Here is a 20,133-nt window from a genome sequence, read left to right on the forward strand (position 1 = left end):
AAACCTGCTCGAAGATCTCTGAAATTATTCTTGATTTGATTTATCAATAAATACAACAACAACATCGTACTCAGTGACGTCTCACAAATAAAATGTGAAAAGAGTAGAATATGCATAGACCTTATTATTATCTCGTAGACTAGAGATAGAAGATAGAGAGGTGGTTTACTAAATACCCTTATTATTTTATCCACATCCATACCTATAAATCATCAAAATAATGTTAGGATAAAGGTTGATAGATGGAGAGGACAGAGGTGTTACAGAACTTAGTTTTAATTCAAAACAAATGGCTCTACAAATATTTTCCCCAAAAATTCAACAGCCATTGAAGTCCATTTTTCCTTCTCCAACTAATAATGGGTGCAGTATCATTGTGCCTTGTGCCTATAACTCATCTCGTAGGCTTGCTTTATTTCAACTCGGTACAGGTTCTTGCATTTCATTTCTTCTTTTGTACTGCAAATTGTGCTGAAAATGCACCATATCTAGAATTGGTAATGCTCAGAATTAGATTTTAGCTTTAGGTTTTTTGTAGGTATGCGTACACATTACTCTCCCCAGACTCTACTTGCAAGATTACGCTGGGTTTGTTGTTGTTTTTGAATTGGTAGTCAACTCATTACTAAATGTAAGTTCATGAGCCTAAGATTGCACTTTGTGAAAATCACTTGGATAAAATTTAGTATTTGATTAATGGGTTTCATGGTGATCTTTCAATTCTTAGAAAACTAGAAAATGTAGCAAACTTCATTGAACTGATGAACTAACTTAATTAGCTGTAACTGATCATTTGATAATCACATGTTATAGGATGTCAATGTTGTATATTTTGTGTATATAGAGAGAGGTCTTAAATTGAACAGACATATGAATGTCTATTCATGAAACAACATGATTGTTATGAAAAGTCATTTGTTCGTGACTGTTATGAAAAATCATCTATTAAGTTCTATTAACATAAAGACTCTCTAGAACTAGCCTAAAAAAAATCTGCAGGTATAAACAAAGGGCTTTGTTGTATCTTGAAGGAATTTGTTTGAATTTATCCCAGTATTATATGAGCAATATCTTTTTAAAGAAATTAATTACAGGCCTCAAAGGCATCTTCTTCTTCAATTATATTTCCTATTATTTTTTCTAATAGTCGAGCGAGGTGTAGCAGACAAATATGCAATAGAACTAGTTGAGCAAAACTAAGCTCACATAAAGCCTATTGTATAGTTGGTTACATGTTCTCTTTGACAGCACCCTACTGCCAAATAAATGTAGGAGGTATCGGCTGTACCTGAATGAACACAAAGTTCTTTGCAACACTCGTTGCACAAAAAATATCGACCAAGGGACTATAGAGCTGTTGAGATTTTGGATCTAACCATAACTTAGATCAGACAGAAAATAAAGACTGAACAATGGTGTATTAGTAAATGACTTACTGAACTTCATTGGTTATTCAGCCATCACCCAGTCACAGTTATTCAATGGAAAAGCACCTGAATCTCTTAGCGCTGAAGGGAAAGTGATCGAAAGTGGAATGATTGCTGAACTGGCGCAGTCAAATATTGCCCTAAATGATGAAACTGCATCAGAGTGGATCAAGAAGGACAAAAGAAGAATGCTTCATGTCGTTTATCGTGTTGGGAATTTGGACAAGACGATTAAGTAAGTTTACTATTACGTAGAAAAAAGTTGAAGCTTCAGTACTATGTTTCATATTACCAACTAGGTACCGGAGTCCAGAGTTGTTCTTGCGATGCAGGTTTTACAGAGAATGCTTGGGAATGAAGCTGTTAAGGAAACGAGGCATACCAGAGGAGGGCTATTCAAATGCTTTTCTTGGTTATGGACCTGAAGAATCAAATTTTGCCGTTGAACTTACTTACAGTAAGGCTCCTCATAGCCAGCAGTTGGCGCTGTGCTTTCTTCGAAAATCCTTTATTGTGCTTTAGGATGTTATAGTCATTGTACTTTACCCTGTTGCTTTCAGACTATGGAGTTGACAAGTATGACATTGGAACTGGTTTTGGTCATTTTGGAATTGCTGTTGAGGATGTAAGTTGTTCATAATATGAAAAATTCATTGGTTCCGTTTATACTTCTCTGATGTCATACTACCAAGTAAACTAAGATCAGGAAAGTTTTACAGGCATTTAGGGACATTTCCTAGGAATTGATTATCTTTTCCCTTTTTCCTTCTTTGGTTGATCTTGGTTTTAGAAGTTACTCTACTCATTACTTGCTGGTGACTATCAGTCTATCATACATCTTTCCGTGAGGAGTACCAGTGTTTTAGTTAGACACCTTTAGAAATGTTCTAATTGTATTTCTTTCTCTTTTTTCCTTACAATTATTTTTTGAATTTTCCACATAGGTTGATAAAATGGTAGACCTAGTAAAAGCAAAGGGAGGGAAGATTGTCCAGGAACCTGGTCCAGCTAAAGATGGAGGACCTATAGTTGCCCTCGTGGAAGATCCTGATGGCTACAACTTTGAACTATTAGAGAGAGGGCCTACTCTTGAACCTTTCCGTCAAGTAATGCTTCGTGTAGGAGATCTTGACCAGTCCATTAATTTCTATAAGAAGGTAAACTGATTAGCTGGATGAAAGTTCTGGTACATACTTGTTGTTTTTTATTGCAAGAAACACTAAATCTTCATTGTTGATTAATTTTTCAAGGCATTTGGCATGGAGCTTCTTCGAAAAAGAGATAATCCGGACAACAAAGTGAGTTTATAGGTTCTTTTGCAAAATCTGTGGTTATGTTGTTCTTGTTTGAATCTTATGCAATCCTCTTGTTGAGTTACACAGAGTCCTATATTGGGTATAAAAGGCATCATCAATAGAGTCTATAAACATATTGGGTCACTCAATTCATGCGTTGAGGCTTTGGGTTAGATGCTTGGATTATTGTATATCGTATGAGAGCCAACCTTAAATAAGCCTGTCTTCTCTCTTCTTTTCGGTATTAACCTAGAGGGGATTACATGTAAGAAAGCGTGTGTAGTTATATATTGTCTCGTATAAAAGGGCTTCGAAAGGGGTTTGTAATGGAAGTTCGTAAAGGTCTTAAATGTCACTCCACTCATTGTTTTGTGATTTTTGATTGAATACTCTAATTCTTTCATTTGTTTAATTGTGTGAACCACCTCATGTAAAAGTTTAAGCTATTTGAGAGCGGAAATCTTAGTTATTTGGTTTATGGCTGCCACACCTTTAATAAAACAACTTCTCATTGGTGTTTCCTTTTGCTCTTGGTTTTCTCTCCATCGATTTTGCAAACATACTTCATGTTCAAGGTGGTGGACGATTTCTGCCATGCTAGTTTTGGTCCCTAAACTAGGATGGGTTTTGTTCTTATGTTCTCCTTTAGATTTTATTAAAGTAATGCTTGCTACACTTGATATATTGCATTTGTTTTTACTTGGGCATTTCCTTAATGCTAGTTTATGATTGTCCCTCTCTTCTGTTTGTTAATTATTAACACTAGTTCTCAGAACACAATAGCCGTCATGGGTTATGGACCTGAAGATAAAAATACAGTTCTGGAGTTGACATATATTTATGGTGTCAAAAGCTATGATAAAGGAAATGGCTATGCTCAGGTAATGCCATTCAAACATATTATTGCTCGCTGTTTTGTTTAACATAAGTAACGTTAGCAAACTCATTTGAAATTATAATTAATAAAATAGATTCTTTCCCAGACTTGAGAAAAACTCTGTAGATCTCAACTTGTAAGGAACATTCCATATCTTTGCAGATTGCAGTAGGAACAGATGACGTCTACAAGACTGCAGAAGCTATAAAACTGTATGGTGGGGAAATTGTACTTGAACCAGGACCTTTGCCGGGTATAAACACCAAGATTATGGCATGCATTGATCCTGATGGTTGGAAGACAGTAAGTCTTCAACAATTATGATTATTTTGGCATGAACTGGCAGATTCCTTTCCGTCATTACACAATGCACCAAAACTTGTTTCTAGACATCTCATGCTTTATTTTGTCAGAGTACTAGTTTAAAAGTATCTACAATTTGAAGGCCGATATCCACCTTGAATATTGACTATCTTCTAGCTTTACTTGAGGAAAGTGACAAAGACAAAAGTTATAAAACGATCAATCACTCACTAAAAACTTCCCTTCGCTGACCTTCACTCGCACCAATTGGCTAGGACCGCGTAGAATAAACAATACCTCTAGTCACTGTAACCCCATACACTGGGTGAGAGAGAAAAACTTTATTCAAATCTGCAGCAGTGACATTATTTTCTTCAATGTGTGTAAAACAGATGACACTCTATTGCCTAAAAATTCATATGTTAATTTGACCAACTAAGTTTTTGGTGTAGCATGGTGCATGTCAGCACCTATTGAACTTAGGAAAAACAGATGTTATTGTTTGAAAGGATTCAAAATTTGATCGCTGAAACATTATTTCTGCAATCGTAAACTGAAGTATATTGGATAATATCTAGATCTGTTCAATTGAGACATAGGATGTATCACTAAATGGCAAAAACATACATCACTATAAGGTTGGTGATTGGTGTAAGGTTTCTGGCTTGTGAAATGATGTCATGTTAGAATCAAGTTAGGGAGGACTACTTCAAACCATGTAACAGAGATGGAATAAAATGCTTAACTTCAGTGTAGAACACTTGATAGGTATCAGAACAGGAAGGATAAAAGTTTTTTCTTTATTTGCTTTCCATCTTAGTCATTTACATTTGTTGTCTTGCAGGTTTTTGTTGATAATGCTGATTTTATGAAGGAATTAGAGTGAACATATGCAGTATTAACCCAAACATCTCAATCCTGCAGTAGGTTTCTGAATAATTTATCACAATTTTTCCGGTGATATCATCCAGATAATCTATTTCCGGCATGAACCGCAGATAGCTTTACTTATATAAAAACAACCATGAATGGCTCGTTGTAGTGCCATTTTCCAATATGTAATCTATCCCTATACAGATGTACTAGCTTAAATCAATTCACTGCTTCTCTGATTTGATGCTGTATTTTAGAGTTTGGAAGTCACACATTGTCAATTGCTCTAAAATCTACTGTTTTGTTCTCTTTTGAAACGTTCATCCAAAGTCATGTCATGATCATACGGCAGCACAAGATTTGTTGAATCCCATCCACCCACATTTGTTTCTCCCCTTTGTTTCTGCATTCAAATTCAATCATCCTGTCAGCTGTTTGTATCCCAAAGTAGCACTTCTGCTCGTCATGTTCCTCGTCTCGTCCAAGCCATGCTGGTATGTCACAACAGACTCCAGAGACCACACCTGCGCACTCATCAAGCACCAATTTAGATGAAAGTGTAAAGGATCACTTAGACAATTTGATCCTAGAGGGAGTATTTGTTTGTGCTTACATTCCTTTTTCTTTGTGAATGTTCCTGCCATATGCTTGCTTTTCATTTTAGCTATCACCTGCTACCAAGATTCATATTCACACTTTTGTTATGATGATATAGGGAAAACATGAAATAACAACCATGTGGGCTGCACAAGTAAAGTTTGTTGTTTTCAATCTAACTGCTTATAAGAGGACTTTAGAATGTCTGCTGAGCAGATTTAACATTACCTAATGAAATGAAACACAGTTCACTTTTCTAATAGACAGTATATCCATTTATATGGTATAATCTGCATATTACCTGCCAATCTGAGTTTATGTTGAAAGAGACTTGTTTCCAGTGGAGATCTCCTGCATGAACAGAAACATTGTTGAAAAAACAACTGCAATATCTCTTGCAAGGTAAGTGTAGTTCCTCAATTCATATTACCTTTTCTTGTACGTTTGAGCAGTTCTCCCCCTTTGGCAACAAAACTAAGAGCTGCTGTAACAGTTGATTCTTTGTTACCTTCGACACACTCATCAGCTAGAGCAACAGCTGCAGCTCCATTTCCTTTTTGTAGCCTCGCCCTTAGAGTGGCAGCACCTCTCAATGCTGTAATAGTGAATGCCAATGAAAGAGATTATTGTTACCAGTTTAAGCTTTCTTATGTTATGATGAAACAGTTGAGCAGAATTGTTTGCATCCCTATAGATACCAAATATTCTACGGATCATTTAGCAGCAACAGTTGGAAAACGAGGAGTATCAGATTATGTTCTGCTAATAAGCAGCAGTCTACATGGTCCACAGGAGAACAGCTTGCCTAGTATGCAAAGTTTGCCACAGTAAAGAAGAATACAAGAGCTGTATTTATTTTTCAAATTGGTTGGTTTTGTGCTCTCTTTAGATTAATGGGCCACCGAGACCAGTTGGATTAATACCTGTAGCAGCTCCAGCAGTTAGAGTCATGATGTCTCCACTAGTTCTTGCATTGATAGCTGAATTTACAACTGATAAAATTTGATCCTGTTCAGCACCCATATCCTCTGCAATTTCAATACAGTGGGATGCAACTAAAGCTGCTGCAGATGCAATTGCAGTTGACATCTTTGAAGATGTGTTGTGTTTGGTTATGGACTGCTCTGGAGAAGTTACTGATAAGGTTGCAAGAGCAGCCACTGCAGCTGCAACCCCCGCTACTGAAACTGCTGCGTGCACCTGGGCACTGTGAGTTCTAAGCTCTTGTTTTTTCTTTTCTTTTTGATCTTTCAGCCACCTACCCATTGTCTTGCCACGCATCACGGTCCTGTAGAGCTGCATTATGCCAGTTCAGTCGTGATTGTTCTGACAAATCAGTAAAGTTATTGTCAAAATAATTGTATACCCCAGCTTTCAGCAAATGATGACTGGAGAGGAAATCTGAATTGAGTGCCTGATGTAGTAAAAACAATTCCTGCACATATCAATACAAGTATAGTTATTCAGCTAAGTACAAAGCTGAGAGTTAAAGAATGATTTGGGAGACGAGGAAAAAGTTGTGTATTCCCATCAACCTAGAGGCCACTCCAATATAAGTTTTCCATCCACCTATTTGGATTCACAAAATGATGATGAAGAGTTTGTGGTTGCTTTTTCAGCCAAACACATGCTTCGTTATTGTAGTGCCTAATCTGTATTATTATAATTCAGCAAAATGGCACATCACTACTGTTACTCCTCTAGCCTATTTATAATTTCAAAGAGTGATGTAAATATCCAAAATCTTTAGTTGCACTCGTGCATGTGCTAGAATAGATAGGAACCCCCTTTCCCCCTCTTGGTTCTTCCTTGCTTTTACCTTTGTATCATCACTTCCCCTTGGAGAAACTGGAGGGCTATCAGAGTTAGGTAGTGGTTCTTCTTTCTGCAACAAAAAGACAATAAGAGCAGAAACTTGAAAGCAAACAATGAAGTAAACATTTCCATAACAGTATAAACGAACAACAACACAAGCTTTAAGGAAGAGATGCTTACAGGTTCCTCTATAATCGAAGTCTTTTCATGTTGCACTTGTAATGAAGAGAGTGACATCTTCTCGTCTAGATAACCTGTTTGTTTCGTGTGAGAAAGTGCTTTAGAGAGTTCCTTAGCTGACAGACTCCATGATCTTGCAAGGAACTCCATAGACTCAGTAGGAGTTTCTGGTGGAGGGCATGCCCCTGGTAGCCAATTTGCTGCACCGTCTTCATTGATCCCTTCCAACCTATTTGATTTGCATTTAACACCACAAGAGCTCACCGTCTCCATTATAATCATTCAAAAGGAGGAGATCAGTGAGTTATTAACTAGTACAAAATTTGTGAATGTTTTTTAACTTGTAACTGGACTTACTTTATCCTATATCAATCTTCCTGATACCGAAGAAAGTTAACATAGTATACAAGTTGTAGGAAGCAGTATGATATATATAATAGTGGTGAGGTATTAGATATAATAATTTATCCTGCGTTTGGTTGGAGATATTAGACAGTCTTGAGATTATTTATTCCACCATTTATAACTTAGTGATGGGATAAGTTATTCCATATACATTATGGAATAACTTATCCTAGGACAACTTGTCTGGGATAATTAATCCCGAGATAACTTGTTCCCAACCAAACGACCACAGTAAAGTTTAAAAGTCCTTTGAAATCTTAAAAATTCAAAAAGAAGCTGAGTTAAGTGAAAGACTACGATACATATATTCTAAAACTGGATATGGACAGGACCCAGTTTTAAAGTATTAACTTTGTCTCCAACTTCCCTTTGTCTTTCTTTTTACATAAAAGGGTCTAAAAGATTAGTTCTTGAACGGCGGGCTTCATCATGACTAACAAATAGGGACCCTTGAGTTATAATCCTATTTTTGAAGTTCAAAAAACTGTTTAAAATACATGGTGTGTGCAGCACTAGATGATCAAAGGGGCATCTGCTTTTTCTTATACATTTTAAGCTAAATGGTGAAGGATGGAAGTGAATTTTCATATGACGTTTGTTCGAAGTAGTTTTTTTTTACCTTTTGGTTTTCCAAAAGTAGTGAAAACGAAATAGTACTTCAGCCAAAATGATTTTTACTTTAGTAGTGATGTATTCCTTTTTCATGCCTACTTTGAAATGCTTTGCTTGAGCTGATGATTTATGGAAACAACATCTCTATCTTCATAATATAGGAATAACATCTACGTACACATCATCTTTGGGATTATATTAGGTATATTGTTACTGTAGTTTACTGTAATGTATCCTCTGGCTCAAGGAATTATGGAGACAAAACAAGCGCTAAGCGGCATGGTTAACCAATACTTTTCTTTTATCATGCTTAGTAAAGTAACCTTTTGCTAAATTTCAGGCTATATAACACTACGTATGGCTATGTGAGCATTAACAAAAACACCCAAAAGCAATAATGATTGAACAAGAGAGAAAGATGGTACTTAAAAATGGTGTTTTATGACTCCAAGGCAATCAACAAAATAGAGAAAGCACATCTCTTTAATTGACACTTTCATCATTACTATGTGTCTAATCATGTCTTACGAGATGGCAAATGGAGCACTAAGTCCTTGGAGGTCCCAACTTCCCCTTAATTATCACTTTATTATTACAAGTTTAGGAAGAGCCATTTGCCTTTAATTTTTGTGATTCCCTAATATAAGAGACGTTGATTTAGTATGCACAATGTGCGGAAAGAAGAAGCGTTTGGTGGGTTATTTACCCTTGATAACCTTATATGTGGTTGTACTAATATTGTTTTATTTCATTGTCTTCGATTGTATATACTAATAAAAAAACAAGTACATAGCATCAAAGAATGCATTCGAATAGATGTAGAACCAATTAATTTCTTCCCGTTGTAGTGGTGAGTGCTATGAAGATAAAAATGTCTTCACAATTGATTTCATTTTGAAATTGTAACCTTTATAGTGATAGCAAACTAAAAGCTATGCGAAAATGATCTCTTATGATCACTTGGGTGTAAAAATGAAGATCTCTTGTAAAAAGAACATGCAACTTAAAACAAGTTTGTAAAGAGCTCACAACCAAATCTCCGAAAGCTACAGTGGGAAATTCCCTATACTGGTGGAGTGATGACTAGTTTTGGTATGTTCAGTGGTATCATTGTCACTGTATTTGCAGGTAAAAGAGTAGCTGAACATTGAATAAACCGATGAGCTGAGGTTCTAATCAATAACTAGACGGACAAACTTGTTTCTCATTTAACAACTCGGCACAAAAACACTGCACCTGAGATTTGTGTTTGTGAGTTTCAATGCAAGAATAAAACGCTAAAATATTCATACCACCTGTCTAATATTGTATCTTGTCTTGCAGCCGCTAATAATAGCACTTTTGTGTTCTTTGCAGCCCAAATTACTCCATCTCTGAATATCATCTGGTACTGGAAATGAAGATAAAGACACACCCCTACCCCACCCCAACATCGCCAAAAGAAAGGAACCTTCAGGTATGATACATGTCATGGTATAATATGAAGCTATGGAAAAGCTTGAAACTTAATGGTCAAAACTAGCTGAAACTATCGTCTATTTCATAGACATAAGGAAAGCCTCCTGCTGTATTTAAGTTGAGTTCTTCCAAGCAAATTCAACAAACTAGCCTCTTGACAAAACATGATCAAAGCTATGATGTGACTTATTTGTCCCATACAATATTTTAAAGAGGAGAAAAGGAGAGATGAAAAGATATTCTTGAGCTAAATACATGAAAAGCCTCGTCGAAGTGAAAATGACCAGAATGAAGTAGTATGAAGATTGTTTTCAAGACATGATTAGATAAAACAAAAAGAGGAGCAGAAAAGCTATGGCTCTAATCACATAGTACCTCTGAGTCCAGGTTATAGAATTCCATCATCTCCGCGGCAAGTATAGGATTATAAACAAATGCAAGGTTGATTAGTTATAAGAGCCATGATGGTGCCCCATTGGAACTTCAACACCAAAGGCAGGCTTCATCATCAAGTTCATGACATTAAATGTCTGAAATTCATGAAAAGTTGCAAATAAGCTCTAACATTATACACAGCTAAAGACCAGGAGAGTGAGCCTGAATACCAACTAAATATATACCTGAAATGCTCTATACCAGATTTGAGCTTTCAGGCACTTGAGCACCTATTAAAACTTATGCACATGAAAATCCAGGCTTTGTGCAAAGGAATTGAAGAAATAAAATTCAGACAAGAGACAAATAAGACAATCAAACATTTGAAGGTCACTTTTATGCTCTATTAGAAAAAGGTATGAAAAGAACACTGTACACATAGCTTAATTGTGAACTGTAGCTGACTTAGTCACTGTCCTATAATTCAAAACGAAGAAAACTTAAAAGGACAACCAAGTTTTGATAGGTCATCTTTTAGTAACATCCAATGCTTTGTACTTCATAGTCATTTCGAGATGGATACATTACTGGTACACGGGGTTCAAGTGAATTCAACATCACGAAGTAGACCTTGACTTCTGCATTTCTCCCACATAAAATCCCTAATTTTTTTCCAAAAAAAAAAAAAAAGAATAAAGAGAAAGAATAGCTTTACTAATTCCATGGCCTGTAAATGGAAACAAGCCCCAGCTTATGTTGCAATTTAAAGGAAAGAAAATCAATTTTATTGGAGAAAAATCTCCTACCAGTTCACTTGGAAGAAATCCTGCTTAAGAAATGCAGCTTACTGCTTGAAGCACCAGTTTTTCCACTATGTGCATGACCTACATTTCCAACTTCAATTGAATCTTCGCGTTTCGGGAAGCTTCTCTTGAAGGCATCAGCCAACGACGTAGAAGGACCAGAAGTATTGAATGTTACCTGCAACAAATTAGAAAAATAGAGCAATTGTTTGCAACATGCATATACAACACACAAGTCTGCTAAATGGAACACGGCGAATGTTTTTATGTTAAAATGCCACTCACTATTGAACAATGATGTAACTATAATGGGATAGACAAAATCAACAACAGTCTCTATCCTAATTGAACTTACATTTTTTCCAGTACGATAATCAGATTTCAGATTGGTAGCTGATACATCACCACGTACAAAATTACTTGATACCTTCTGTTTTGAAGCTTCAGCTAAGTGTGTGGCAATATTACCTCCTAAATGAAGATACAAAACCAGTTAAATATCAGTAAAACTCTCAAACAAAATATATAATTAGAGATTTTACTCCTTTTCTACATCGCAGATATTGAAGGGACCTATAACAAGGTTAAGGTCAGCTAAATGGAGAAAAACTGCCATACTTGAGGGAAGTTCACAAGTAAAAGTTCTATTAATTCAAAGAGCTAGATCCCAAGGTTTTAATCTGATGAAATGGAGTCATCTGAAAAGGTCAAAAGTCAAAACTCCCCTGCAGATGGTAAAAACAGTAATTATTTTACACATGCACATCCCATAAGTTCTGTCTATACTGCAGCTCCGAAAACTGACAGAACCCCATACTACAGATTGCCAATGCTACTCTACAGAAATGGCTGTCATATTTGCAGACCAGAATCAGCAGATAAAAGAGCTAATATGCAACTGGAAGACAAGTTACCTTGCTTATTTAAAGCTTTTGGCAATGCTCCAGTACCTGTCGTTACAGAAAGTGGATGCAGACTCTGCAATTTCCAGTGGCAGAGAAAATAATATCAAAACGGATTGAAATAATTGAATTTACTTTTTATAAATATGATATACAACACCAGATGTCCTCATACACAATAAAATATTTAAAACCGAGGAAAACAATACTTCTGCCAAAAAATGAAGTGATGAAAGTACTAACAGGTAGTTCTAGCTGGGACTTTGACCTCTGCGTCTGCTGATATTTCAAGATGGTCCAATCAAACACATAATCCATTTTATACCCTGATGAGATAAACACAGTAGTCACACAATACCAGATTCAGAAAAAAAAAACTTAAATGAATAACTGCTAAATCCTACAAGAATGCATGTCTGTTGGAACTCAGCCCAAGAAAGATCAAGCCTATTTGCAAGAAACTTGTAGTACTAAACTTACGCAACAAAACAATTGAAGAACTAATCTTTCTGGATAGAGAATCCAATTTGTCTACAGAGCTTAGGTTTACCCTCGATAGTAGCATTGTTATGGACACAATACTTGAGCTTTTGATGCTCCTAATCTTACATTTTCATGATTACAATAACATGTTTTTCAGACTTCTTTGTTTTATGTTATCATATGAGACCCAAAAAGATGAGTCAAGAGTACAGTAAGAAATGCAGTGGCAACATAAACTTCATTTTTCTTGTGCTAGAATCTGAATTTAAAATCCGTACCTTCACGTGTAAATAAGTCACGAAACAAGCGTTTCAGGAATCCGTAATCAGGGCGCTGGTCAAATGTTAAAGAGTGACAATAATGCAAGTATGAAGCAAACTCCACTGGAAGAGATTTGCATAAAACCTGTAGAGAGAAATTGAATGTCAGTTGACTACCATTAAACTAAATGAAATGAAACCACTGTGAATGTCTAACCTAATAAAGTTTTTTTTATAGCACCCATTACCACGAAAATAGTTTGAGATACATCATCATTTATTTTTTTGGTTATGCAAGCATGGAACACGCTAGCTGATGCTCAAAGAAGCTTTAGATTTCAAATGGCCAAATACAGGCCATTTCCAAATTCTTTTTTTTAAAATGTTAAAAAAAAAAGAATTTGGAAAAAGTTACTGGTCATTTCCAAATTCTCATAGTGGATGAGAGTTATACAAAAGTTACAAAACGATCTATTCAGGCCCCTTCTAGTCTGACCTATAAAAGATGTGCCTACTCAAAGCAAAAAGCACAAGAATCTAGTCATCCGCCCCCAAAGGGATCATTTAGCTATAAAAGAGCTGAAGTGACAAGCTTGGCAACTATGGTTTAGATCCAAATAGAGGTGACATCAATTCTTCCCATCTACTTAAGTCTTGACATGCAAGATGCTTGGTACCTAACCTATACTGGAGCAATGTAGTAGGCACTCAGTGAATCAGTCCCAGGTGCACGTAAGTTAGCCTGGACACCATCTTTATATTATATATATACACACAAGTTAAAAAACAAAGGAACATAGCCATCCAATTTTCTAAAATAGACCTCAATTGTTGTTGATACTTTTTTCTCACGGATCTTGTCATATTTTTGCTTCTTTGTATCAGCTTTTAGACCCTGCCATGGAAGGCTACATGAGAAAGTCAACCAATTAATTATGTCAATAAAAGAAAAGAACAAAACAAACCAAAGAAAAATCAACAGTAGTAAATAAGAAATAGTGTGGAGGAGAAGTGGCCACACCTGCCTCTCAAGAAATATAAAAGAACATAGCCAAGAGATTCCAGATCATCCCTCCGGCTTTGCTCTAGAGATTTTGAAAAGAGAGTATTTTAGTACAATGTCCAATCTCAGCGATAAGAAACCAACATACAACAGAATTTTACCTATTCCCAAATGTGTATTGCAACTGGCATACCTTGCTGTCCCTGTCAAGTTCTTGTTCTCTCTGTAAAAGTAGAGGAGGCAGAAAGAATAAATTTAGCACCAAGAAGTGGCAAGAACCACTGGTCAAGTAATTGGAACGAACATAAAAAATTTAAATTGGGAAAGAAACAGAAAACCAGCAAAAGGCATTTATTATTTAGGTGATGAAGCTTAGTGGGATTTGTCTACAAATTAATAGGATACACCTATTCAGTTTTGACAAATTCCGAGCAATACACACATTTCCAATCATTAACTCCTTAATGACAGCAAAGAACCAAGTATCATATAAACAAAAATGATAACAATAAATAAAATCTGAGAGTAGTGATTCAATTCACTTGAATGAAGTTTTGTCACTGAAAAAGCAATGAAAAGGGAATAACTGAACACCAAACATCATATACTTCCAGAGGAAAGTTGCATAAAACCAATTATAGGCACACCTGTAAGGAATATGACGGCTTGTGGTGGGGTCACGATATCTTTTTGCAAGTCCAAAATCAATAACGTAGACCTGTTTTGTCAATAGGGAAAACAAGAAACAAAAAGCAAAGGTAAAACAGAATATCCAGGAAAAATAATGATTGGTTAAATGAGACCGTGAAGCTTATGCGGCTTCTGCCCCCCACCCCCACTAGGCTTTGATCTAGTGGTAAGAGTTCAGAGTATGATGTGTAGTTTAGGTACAGGTCATGGGTTCAATCCTGCCGCGGGCTCAGACAAAAGCCTTGTATTTAAGTGGAGAAGGGTAGAGGGGCGGGCCTGTAATCCACTGAGTTTTGAACCATGTGCCACTGGTCCTCGGGGATTTCTTGCTTATAAAAAAAAAATGACTCCGAAGCTTATCTGAAAAGGTCATCACCTGGTTTGCCTTCCTGCCAAGACCCATGAGAAAGTTATCTGGTTTTATGTCTCTATGTAGAAATCCTTTTGAATGCAAATACTCTATTCTTGTAATCTGTAATTATCACAGAAAAGAATACCCAGTAGAGTTATGAGTGTAATTCCATGATAGATGTCATGGGATACAGGCAGCAATATTAAAGGCATTCATAACAAGCATGTTTGATAAACATAATTTCTGCAACATACTCTATCTAGAGACAGCAGAGTACATGTCAAACTTGCATACACCACACAAACTTAAACAACTAAATAAAGCCAAAGGTAAAATAAAGGCCAAAGAAAGGCAATCCTCCTTTGGCATTACATAAAACATGCATTACTCAAAACAAACAGAGGTATGTAATATGCTGATTACCATCTGATCAGCCAACATTAGGACAGTTTTCAGCGAGAATTTCCTCCCACAGTGTACAACGAGGTCTTCAAGACTGGGACCAAGCAAGTCAATAATGAGGACACTGTCATTCCCATCAACCCCACGCCATTTTATATTAGGAATACCACCTGAAATCAAAACCAACAAGTAATAATGAATACTCGGTCCATTTCAATTTAAATGGCAATGTTTAAATAGGCACGAAATTTAAAAAAGAAAGAAAGACTTTTGAAACTTATGGTCATAAACATGCCATAACATTAGTGTGGCTATAAGACTTTTGAAACTTGTGGTCTTGACCACGCCGTGACAGTTGTGTGGCAGAGCTTCACATTAAGGGTTAAATGGGAAATAAAGTTAAATTATTTTCAACTTAAGAAAGTTGTCATTTTTTTGGAAAGGACTAAAAAGGAAATGTTGTCATATAAAGTAACCAAGGAAGACATACTTCCTCCCTGAAGTATAGTGTACAGCTTTGCCTCATAAAGCAACTGAGGGTGTCTTGTCTGCCTATTTTCCTGTAAATAAAAAGAGCAGAGTCAAATGACTGATTCAGTTTGTCCAGCAACCACAACTAAGATTTTTTCTTTTGATAACCAACCACAACTGAGATTTTTAACTCATACATTGCTTAAAACTAGATATCCTCACATCCTTCATCCATGTCACGAATATTTGGGTATTATATCAATGATTTTTTTTTACAATTGTGATGCCGAGGCCAGCTTGCACGCAACTCGATGCATTTTATCAGTTATACTGTAAGTGTTGTTTGAAAAATACATAATTAAGGAAGATTATTTGTTTGGACTAAACCAGGAAATACATCATGCTATAGAAATGGAAAAGGCAGGATAAATTATGGGATCAAATTAATCTACAAACTACATTGGGTTGATCAGTATCACATGCTTTCAGATAGGGGTGGCAATGGGGCGGGTTCAATTTTGTGTGTGAGAAAAAAATCTAATGCGGGGCGGGGCATGGATTTTCTCTAAACTAATTTCATGGAAGTAACTGTAGATAATTTTATGAAAATCTAGTTACTTTTTTTTTTGGATTTTAGTTTTCAGAATAATTACGAGTTGACTCAGCATACAATTACTTGAGAGCTCATGAATCAATGGACAATTTAAGATCATCAACTCTTATTCATGCCTTCACTGTCAATAGCCAATTTTTTAAACAGTCATTAATATTCAGTAATGATCACCATCTCAGTAAAGTAGAATAATGAAAATATTAAAGATCTGATCATTCTAATGCATCTAAGTTATAATACTGTGTAGAAATTTATTTTTATAACAAAACAAATTTTAAAACTTTTGTGGAGCAGCACGGGGCTGATCTTTGTGGGGCAGAGCGGGGCGGGTTGAAAATGAAAATAATGTTATCCGCGGCGGAGTGAGCGGGTTGAAATTTTTGCAAGTTAAGCCACAACCCGCCCCCCCCCCCCCCCCCCATTACCATCCCTACTTTCAGATGGAGGATCCAGCAGCTCAACAATAATCTTTAGGAGGACAATGTGATAAATTCATGTGCATACATATTGATGACAAAAAGAGGAGTTAATTATGTAATAAATCCACACAAACGAGGTGACTCGACTACCAACTCAAAGAAGCAATAGGCAAATGAGCATACCAAATTGCGTCTCAGAAACAAGCCCCAAGATATCAGAACTTGGGACAAAACTTGGAGTAGAGGATAATGCTTTATGAAAGCAAATGTTGCAAAAAGATACTCGCTCCGTTCCTTTTTATATGTCATCCCTTTCTATAAATAGTTGGTCCATAATACATGTCATTTCATAAAATCAATGTATAACTTACAATTTCCTTCCTATTATATTAGTTAATTAGCCTTGAAAATATATACTTTGACCAACCTAAGAAAACTAATAAGTAATTAATATTCTTTGGAGTACTTCATACATTGATTAATTACTCTCTCCATTCACTATTCTATAAAATCTTAATTCGAAAAAGAAATCTCAACAAACAAATTAAAAATAAAAGATGGAGAAAAAATAAAAATAATCTTGAAAGTTGAAGCTTTAACAAAAATTTAAAATTTTAGATCAATTGGTGAAAAAATTTGGCTCCAAAAATAAAGTCAAAAATTTAAATAGTCATCCAAATACATTTTAATTTTTGAAATCTAGCATATTCATCATTTATTGAAAATTCGACTTGAGAAAACATTAAATAAGGGTAGAAGGGTAAAGTTTCTTAATTTCTTAATGCAAGTGCAAACTAAAAAGGTGACATATAAAAAGAAACAAAGGGAGTAAGAGATATGATGAAGAATTTCTCATGCATATTAAAAGGGGTAAGAGATATAATTTGGAATGGAGGAAGTTAATTATTTCGACTTTCAGTGGGGGATGGTGAATCAGAAGGATGTCCGCCTTCTAGATGGCCCTACTACAGAAACGTTTATGAATATTTCCAAAAGAGGAAAGCACTTTATTGAGGATGATAGTAATACCAAATATGGATTATTAGACGATGGATGACTGGCAGAGGGGTAATTTCTTATTGAGTGATGAAGTGAAGCAAATTATAAAGGAAATGGAAAAGTTCCCCAGATGCATTGATTATAATGAGGATAGTGATACTAGTACGTATTGATTATAATGAGGATAATAATACTAGTGCACATCTCAAAAGATCTGTTGTTCAAGAGAATACCATAGGAGAATGCTACTCTCAGGTAATTGGTTTGGCAATTGTTCGGTGGATGTCATAGAAGTTACAGCAAACGATTACTTGAATTCTGATGATCGATGGACCATGTGCTATAAGTTTAAGGAGGACATCTAAGGTTGGGAATGCAACGAGGTTGAGAAATTTCTTATGCCAGATTATTCAGTAACTCTGCCAGTATGGGCTTGCTCACATTGTTGGTGCCAGACTGCCAGGTGCCAAACGCGGATAAAAAAGGAGGATTGTGGTAGGTTAGCAGCCAGCGTAAAACTAGTCAATTCATGATGAATTTTCACAATACATATATCATTAGGACGTGTTCACCTAGGCACGTATTTCATCAGCACAAATATGTGATAAAAATAAGTCAGGGGTTCCATCACATTGCCGCATCGATGTGAGGGAGTATGAGCTAAGGTTCCCACATCATATATGTGTATGGACAATGTGGTGCAAAATAGAAGGGTTCCTGTATTATGGACAAAGAGGCTAGTTCAATAGAGTTGGATTCACCTAAATAGCAGGAACATAAGCTCTTTGGCAGAAAAGTCAGTGGAATCAGGCGATACCTTAAAAAGGAGGAGAGATAATATTGTAGTGGGGGAGGGAACAGATAAGATTATATCCAAGTAGCAGAGACGAAATCTTTTACAATTTAATCATATTGGTTGGAGTTGGCACGAGAGGGGAGTCAGAGGAGAGGAGAGGAGAAAAGTTTGGGAATAACAACGCAGGGTGTGATGGGATGTCATTTTCTTGAGAGAAATTATGGGTAATGGGATGATACTCAGCATTGGATGACTTAACAAAGAGCATGAAGATTTTCTAAAATTCGTGTTCTTTAAGCTACATGCTCACTTTGTATAAATTTTTGACATCAAGTTGGTGTTTTTCAATGTAAAACTAAATTGATCAAAAGATTACAATACAAATGAAGCGGAACATCTAAAACTTGAAGCTTGACATATAGAACACTTCTTTTTTCCTTTGGCACACCGCACATCAAAACTTGTGGTTCTGGACAAATATTCATCATTTTGAACTTTTAACCTAAATGCCACTATTATCTACCCAAAGATAACACATCAATCTTATCAGACTGATGTACATATATCTATAAGCATGATGGGAGACTTATAGAGTGTGTTTGGTATGAAGGAAAATGAATTCCTAGAAAATGTCATCATGGAAAACAAGTGGATTTCTTACATATTTCCTGGTGTTTTCTAAGTAAGCAAGAAAACATTATTCCTATAGCATTCATATGTTATCTAGCAATATACTATGGAGACAGGAACTGTGAAGGGATGGAGAGTAAGGGCTCGAGGGATTCGGATCGTCACTTATGCAACTTGTTTTCTCTACTTCCATCACTAAAGCCATTTTCCTCATTTTTAACAAACTTGTTTTACTAGAGAAAATGTTATCCAGACATTTCAACCAACCAAGCAAATACCAAACACACCCATAATGTTCAAACCTATACTAAATGATTAGCATAGCCAGATATATACACAGCTGCCAAACAACAACAACTTCTTATTCAAGAAAGAGAATAAATCTAGGCAAGAAAGCTTACAATTTTAACAGCAACAATCTCAAAAGTTTCGATGTGGGTAGCTGAAAAAATTAGCAAAAACCATAAAGAACAATCAGATTCTTGAAAATACAACAAGAAAAAAAAAACAAGAAATGATAAACAACAAAAGAAGAGACAGACCAAGATATATAACCCCAAAAGACCCGCTTCCAATCTTTCTACCTAACTTGTACTTCTCTCCAATTATCCTCTCCATAAAGATACAAATTTTATACAAACCCCAACTCAGTTCTTGATTCAATCAAGCAAAAAAAAAAGTTTTTTTTTGTGAATTTTTCAGCTGTATCAACCAAAAAGGGTTGAACTTCTCTTCCTTGTGGAGAGAAGAATTAAGAAAAGACAAAGAAATACTACTTCCTAATTCTTGACTTTTCTTACCATATTCTATACAACCATTATGATTTATGGTCTTTGGTGAGTTTTTTTAGCAAATGGTCCCCTGAATTTAAGAGACAATGTTGTTTCATCCTTTGCATATTATATAATCAGCATATACAGTCCTCTAACTTTCTATTAATGAAATAACTATGTTGACGGTCTTTTGAAAAAAAAAAATCGTTCATTTTTACTCATCACTTAGTTTTAAAATAGGTTTTTTATTTTTACTTATTATTTTTATATATAAAAAAAATAAAAAACATATTTTGACCTTAGCATTAAATATTATTCCC

The 20,133-nt window shown here is 35.7% G+C and overlaps 3 protein-coding genes across 4 annotated transcripts; 1 reads left to right on the top strand and 2 right to left on the bottom strand.

Annotated features, from left to right (window-relative positions):
* The first annotated feature begins 221 nt into the window (after positions 1-221).
* On the top strand, positions 222-5,024 carry LOC125843337 (lactoylglutathione lyase GLX1-like). 2 transcript variants are annotated; one of them, XM_049522571.1, is made up of 9 exons: positions 222-425; positions 1,458-1,662; positions 1,760-1,884; positions 1,988-2,052; positions 2,372-2,584; positions 2,678-2,725; positions 3,496-3,603; positions 3,762-3,902; positions 4,747-5,024. In XM_049522571.1, the coding sequence occupies exons 1-9, from the start codon at positions 290-292 to the stop codon at positions 4,786-4,788; spliced, it is 1,083 nt and encodes a 360-aa protein (XP_049378528.1). In that variant the 5' UTR covers positions 222-289; the 3' UTR covers positions 4,789-5,024. The 2 variants fall into 2 exon arrangements, with proteins under 2 accessions (XP_049378528.1, XP_049378527.1); XM_049522570.1 differs by having other exon boundaries at positions 227-431.
* Positions 5,025-5,039: 15 nt separating this feature from the next.
* On the bottom strand, positions 5,040-7,925 carry LOC125843336 (VAN3-binding protein). The gene is made up of 8 exons (XM_049522569.1): positions 7,368-7,925; positions 7,192-7,257; positions 6,739-6,807; positions 6,296-6,668; positions 5,803-5,967; positions 5,674-5,723; positions 5,389-5,446; positions 5,040-5,299 (listed from the first exon to the last, which is right to left on the bottom strand). The coding sequence occupies exons 1-8, from the start codon at positions 7,647-7,649 to the stop codon at positions 5,106-5,108; spliced, it is 1,257 nt and encodes a 418-aa protein (XP_049378526.1). The 5' UTR covers positions 7,650-7,925; the 3' UTR covers positions 5,040-5,105.
* Positions 7,926-10,582: 2,657 nt separating this feature from the next.
* Positions 10,583-19,817, bottom strand: LOC125843335 (casein kinase 1-like protein 3). The gene is made up of 15 exons (XM_049522568.1): positions 19,583-19,817; positions 19,442-19,482; positions 15,603-15,672; positions 15,134-15,282; positions 14,735-14,830; positions 14,316-14,386; positions 13,830-13,891; positions 13,687-13,750; positions 13,489-13,573; positions 12,684-12,810; positions 12,166-12,248; positions 11,935-11,998; positions 11,376-11,491; positions 11,024-11,198; positions 10,583-10,879 (listed from the first exon to the last, which is right to left on the bottom strand). The coding sequence occupies exons 1-14, from the start codon at positions 19,656-19,658 to the stop codon at positions 11,028-11,030; spliced, it is 1,275 nt and encodes a 424-aa protein (XP_049378525.1). The 5' UTR covers positions 19,659-19,817; the 3' UTR covers positions 10,583-10,879; positions 11,024-11,027.
* Positions 19,818-20,133: the final 316 nt, after the last annotated feature.

The sequence above is a fragment of the Solanum stenotomum genome, chromosome 10, assembly GCF_019186545.1.
Source record: "Solanum stenotomum isolate F172 chromosome 10, ASM1918654v1, whole genome shotgun sequence".
Taxonomy (NCBI): domain Eukaryota; kingdom Viridiplantae; phylum Streptophyta; class Magnoliopsida; order Solanales; family Solanaceae; genus Solanum; species Solanum stenotomum.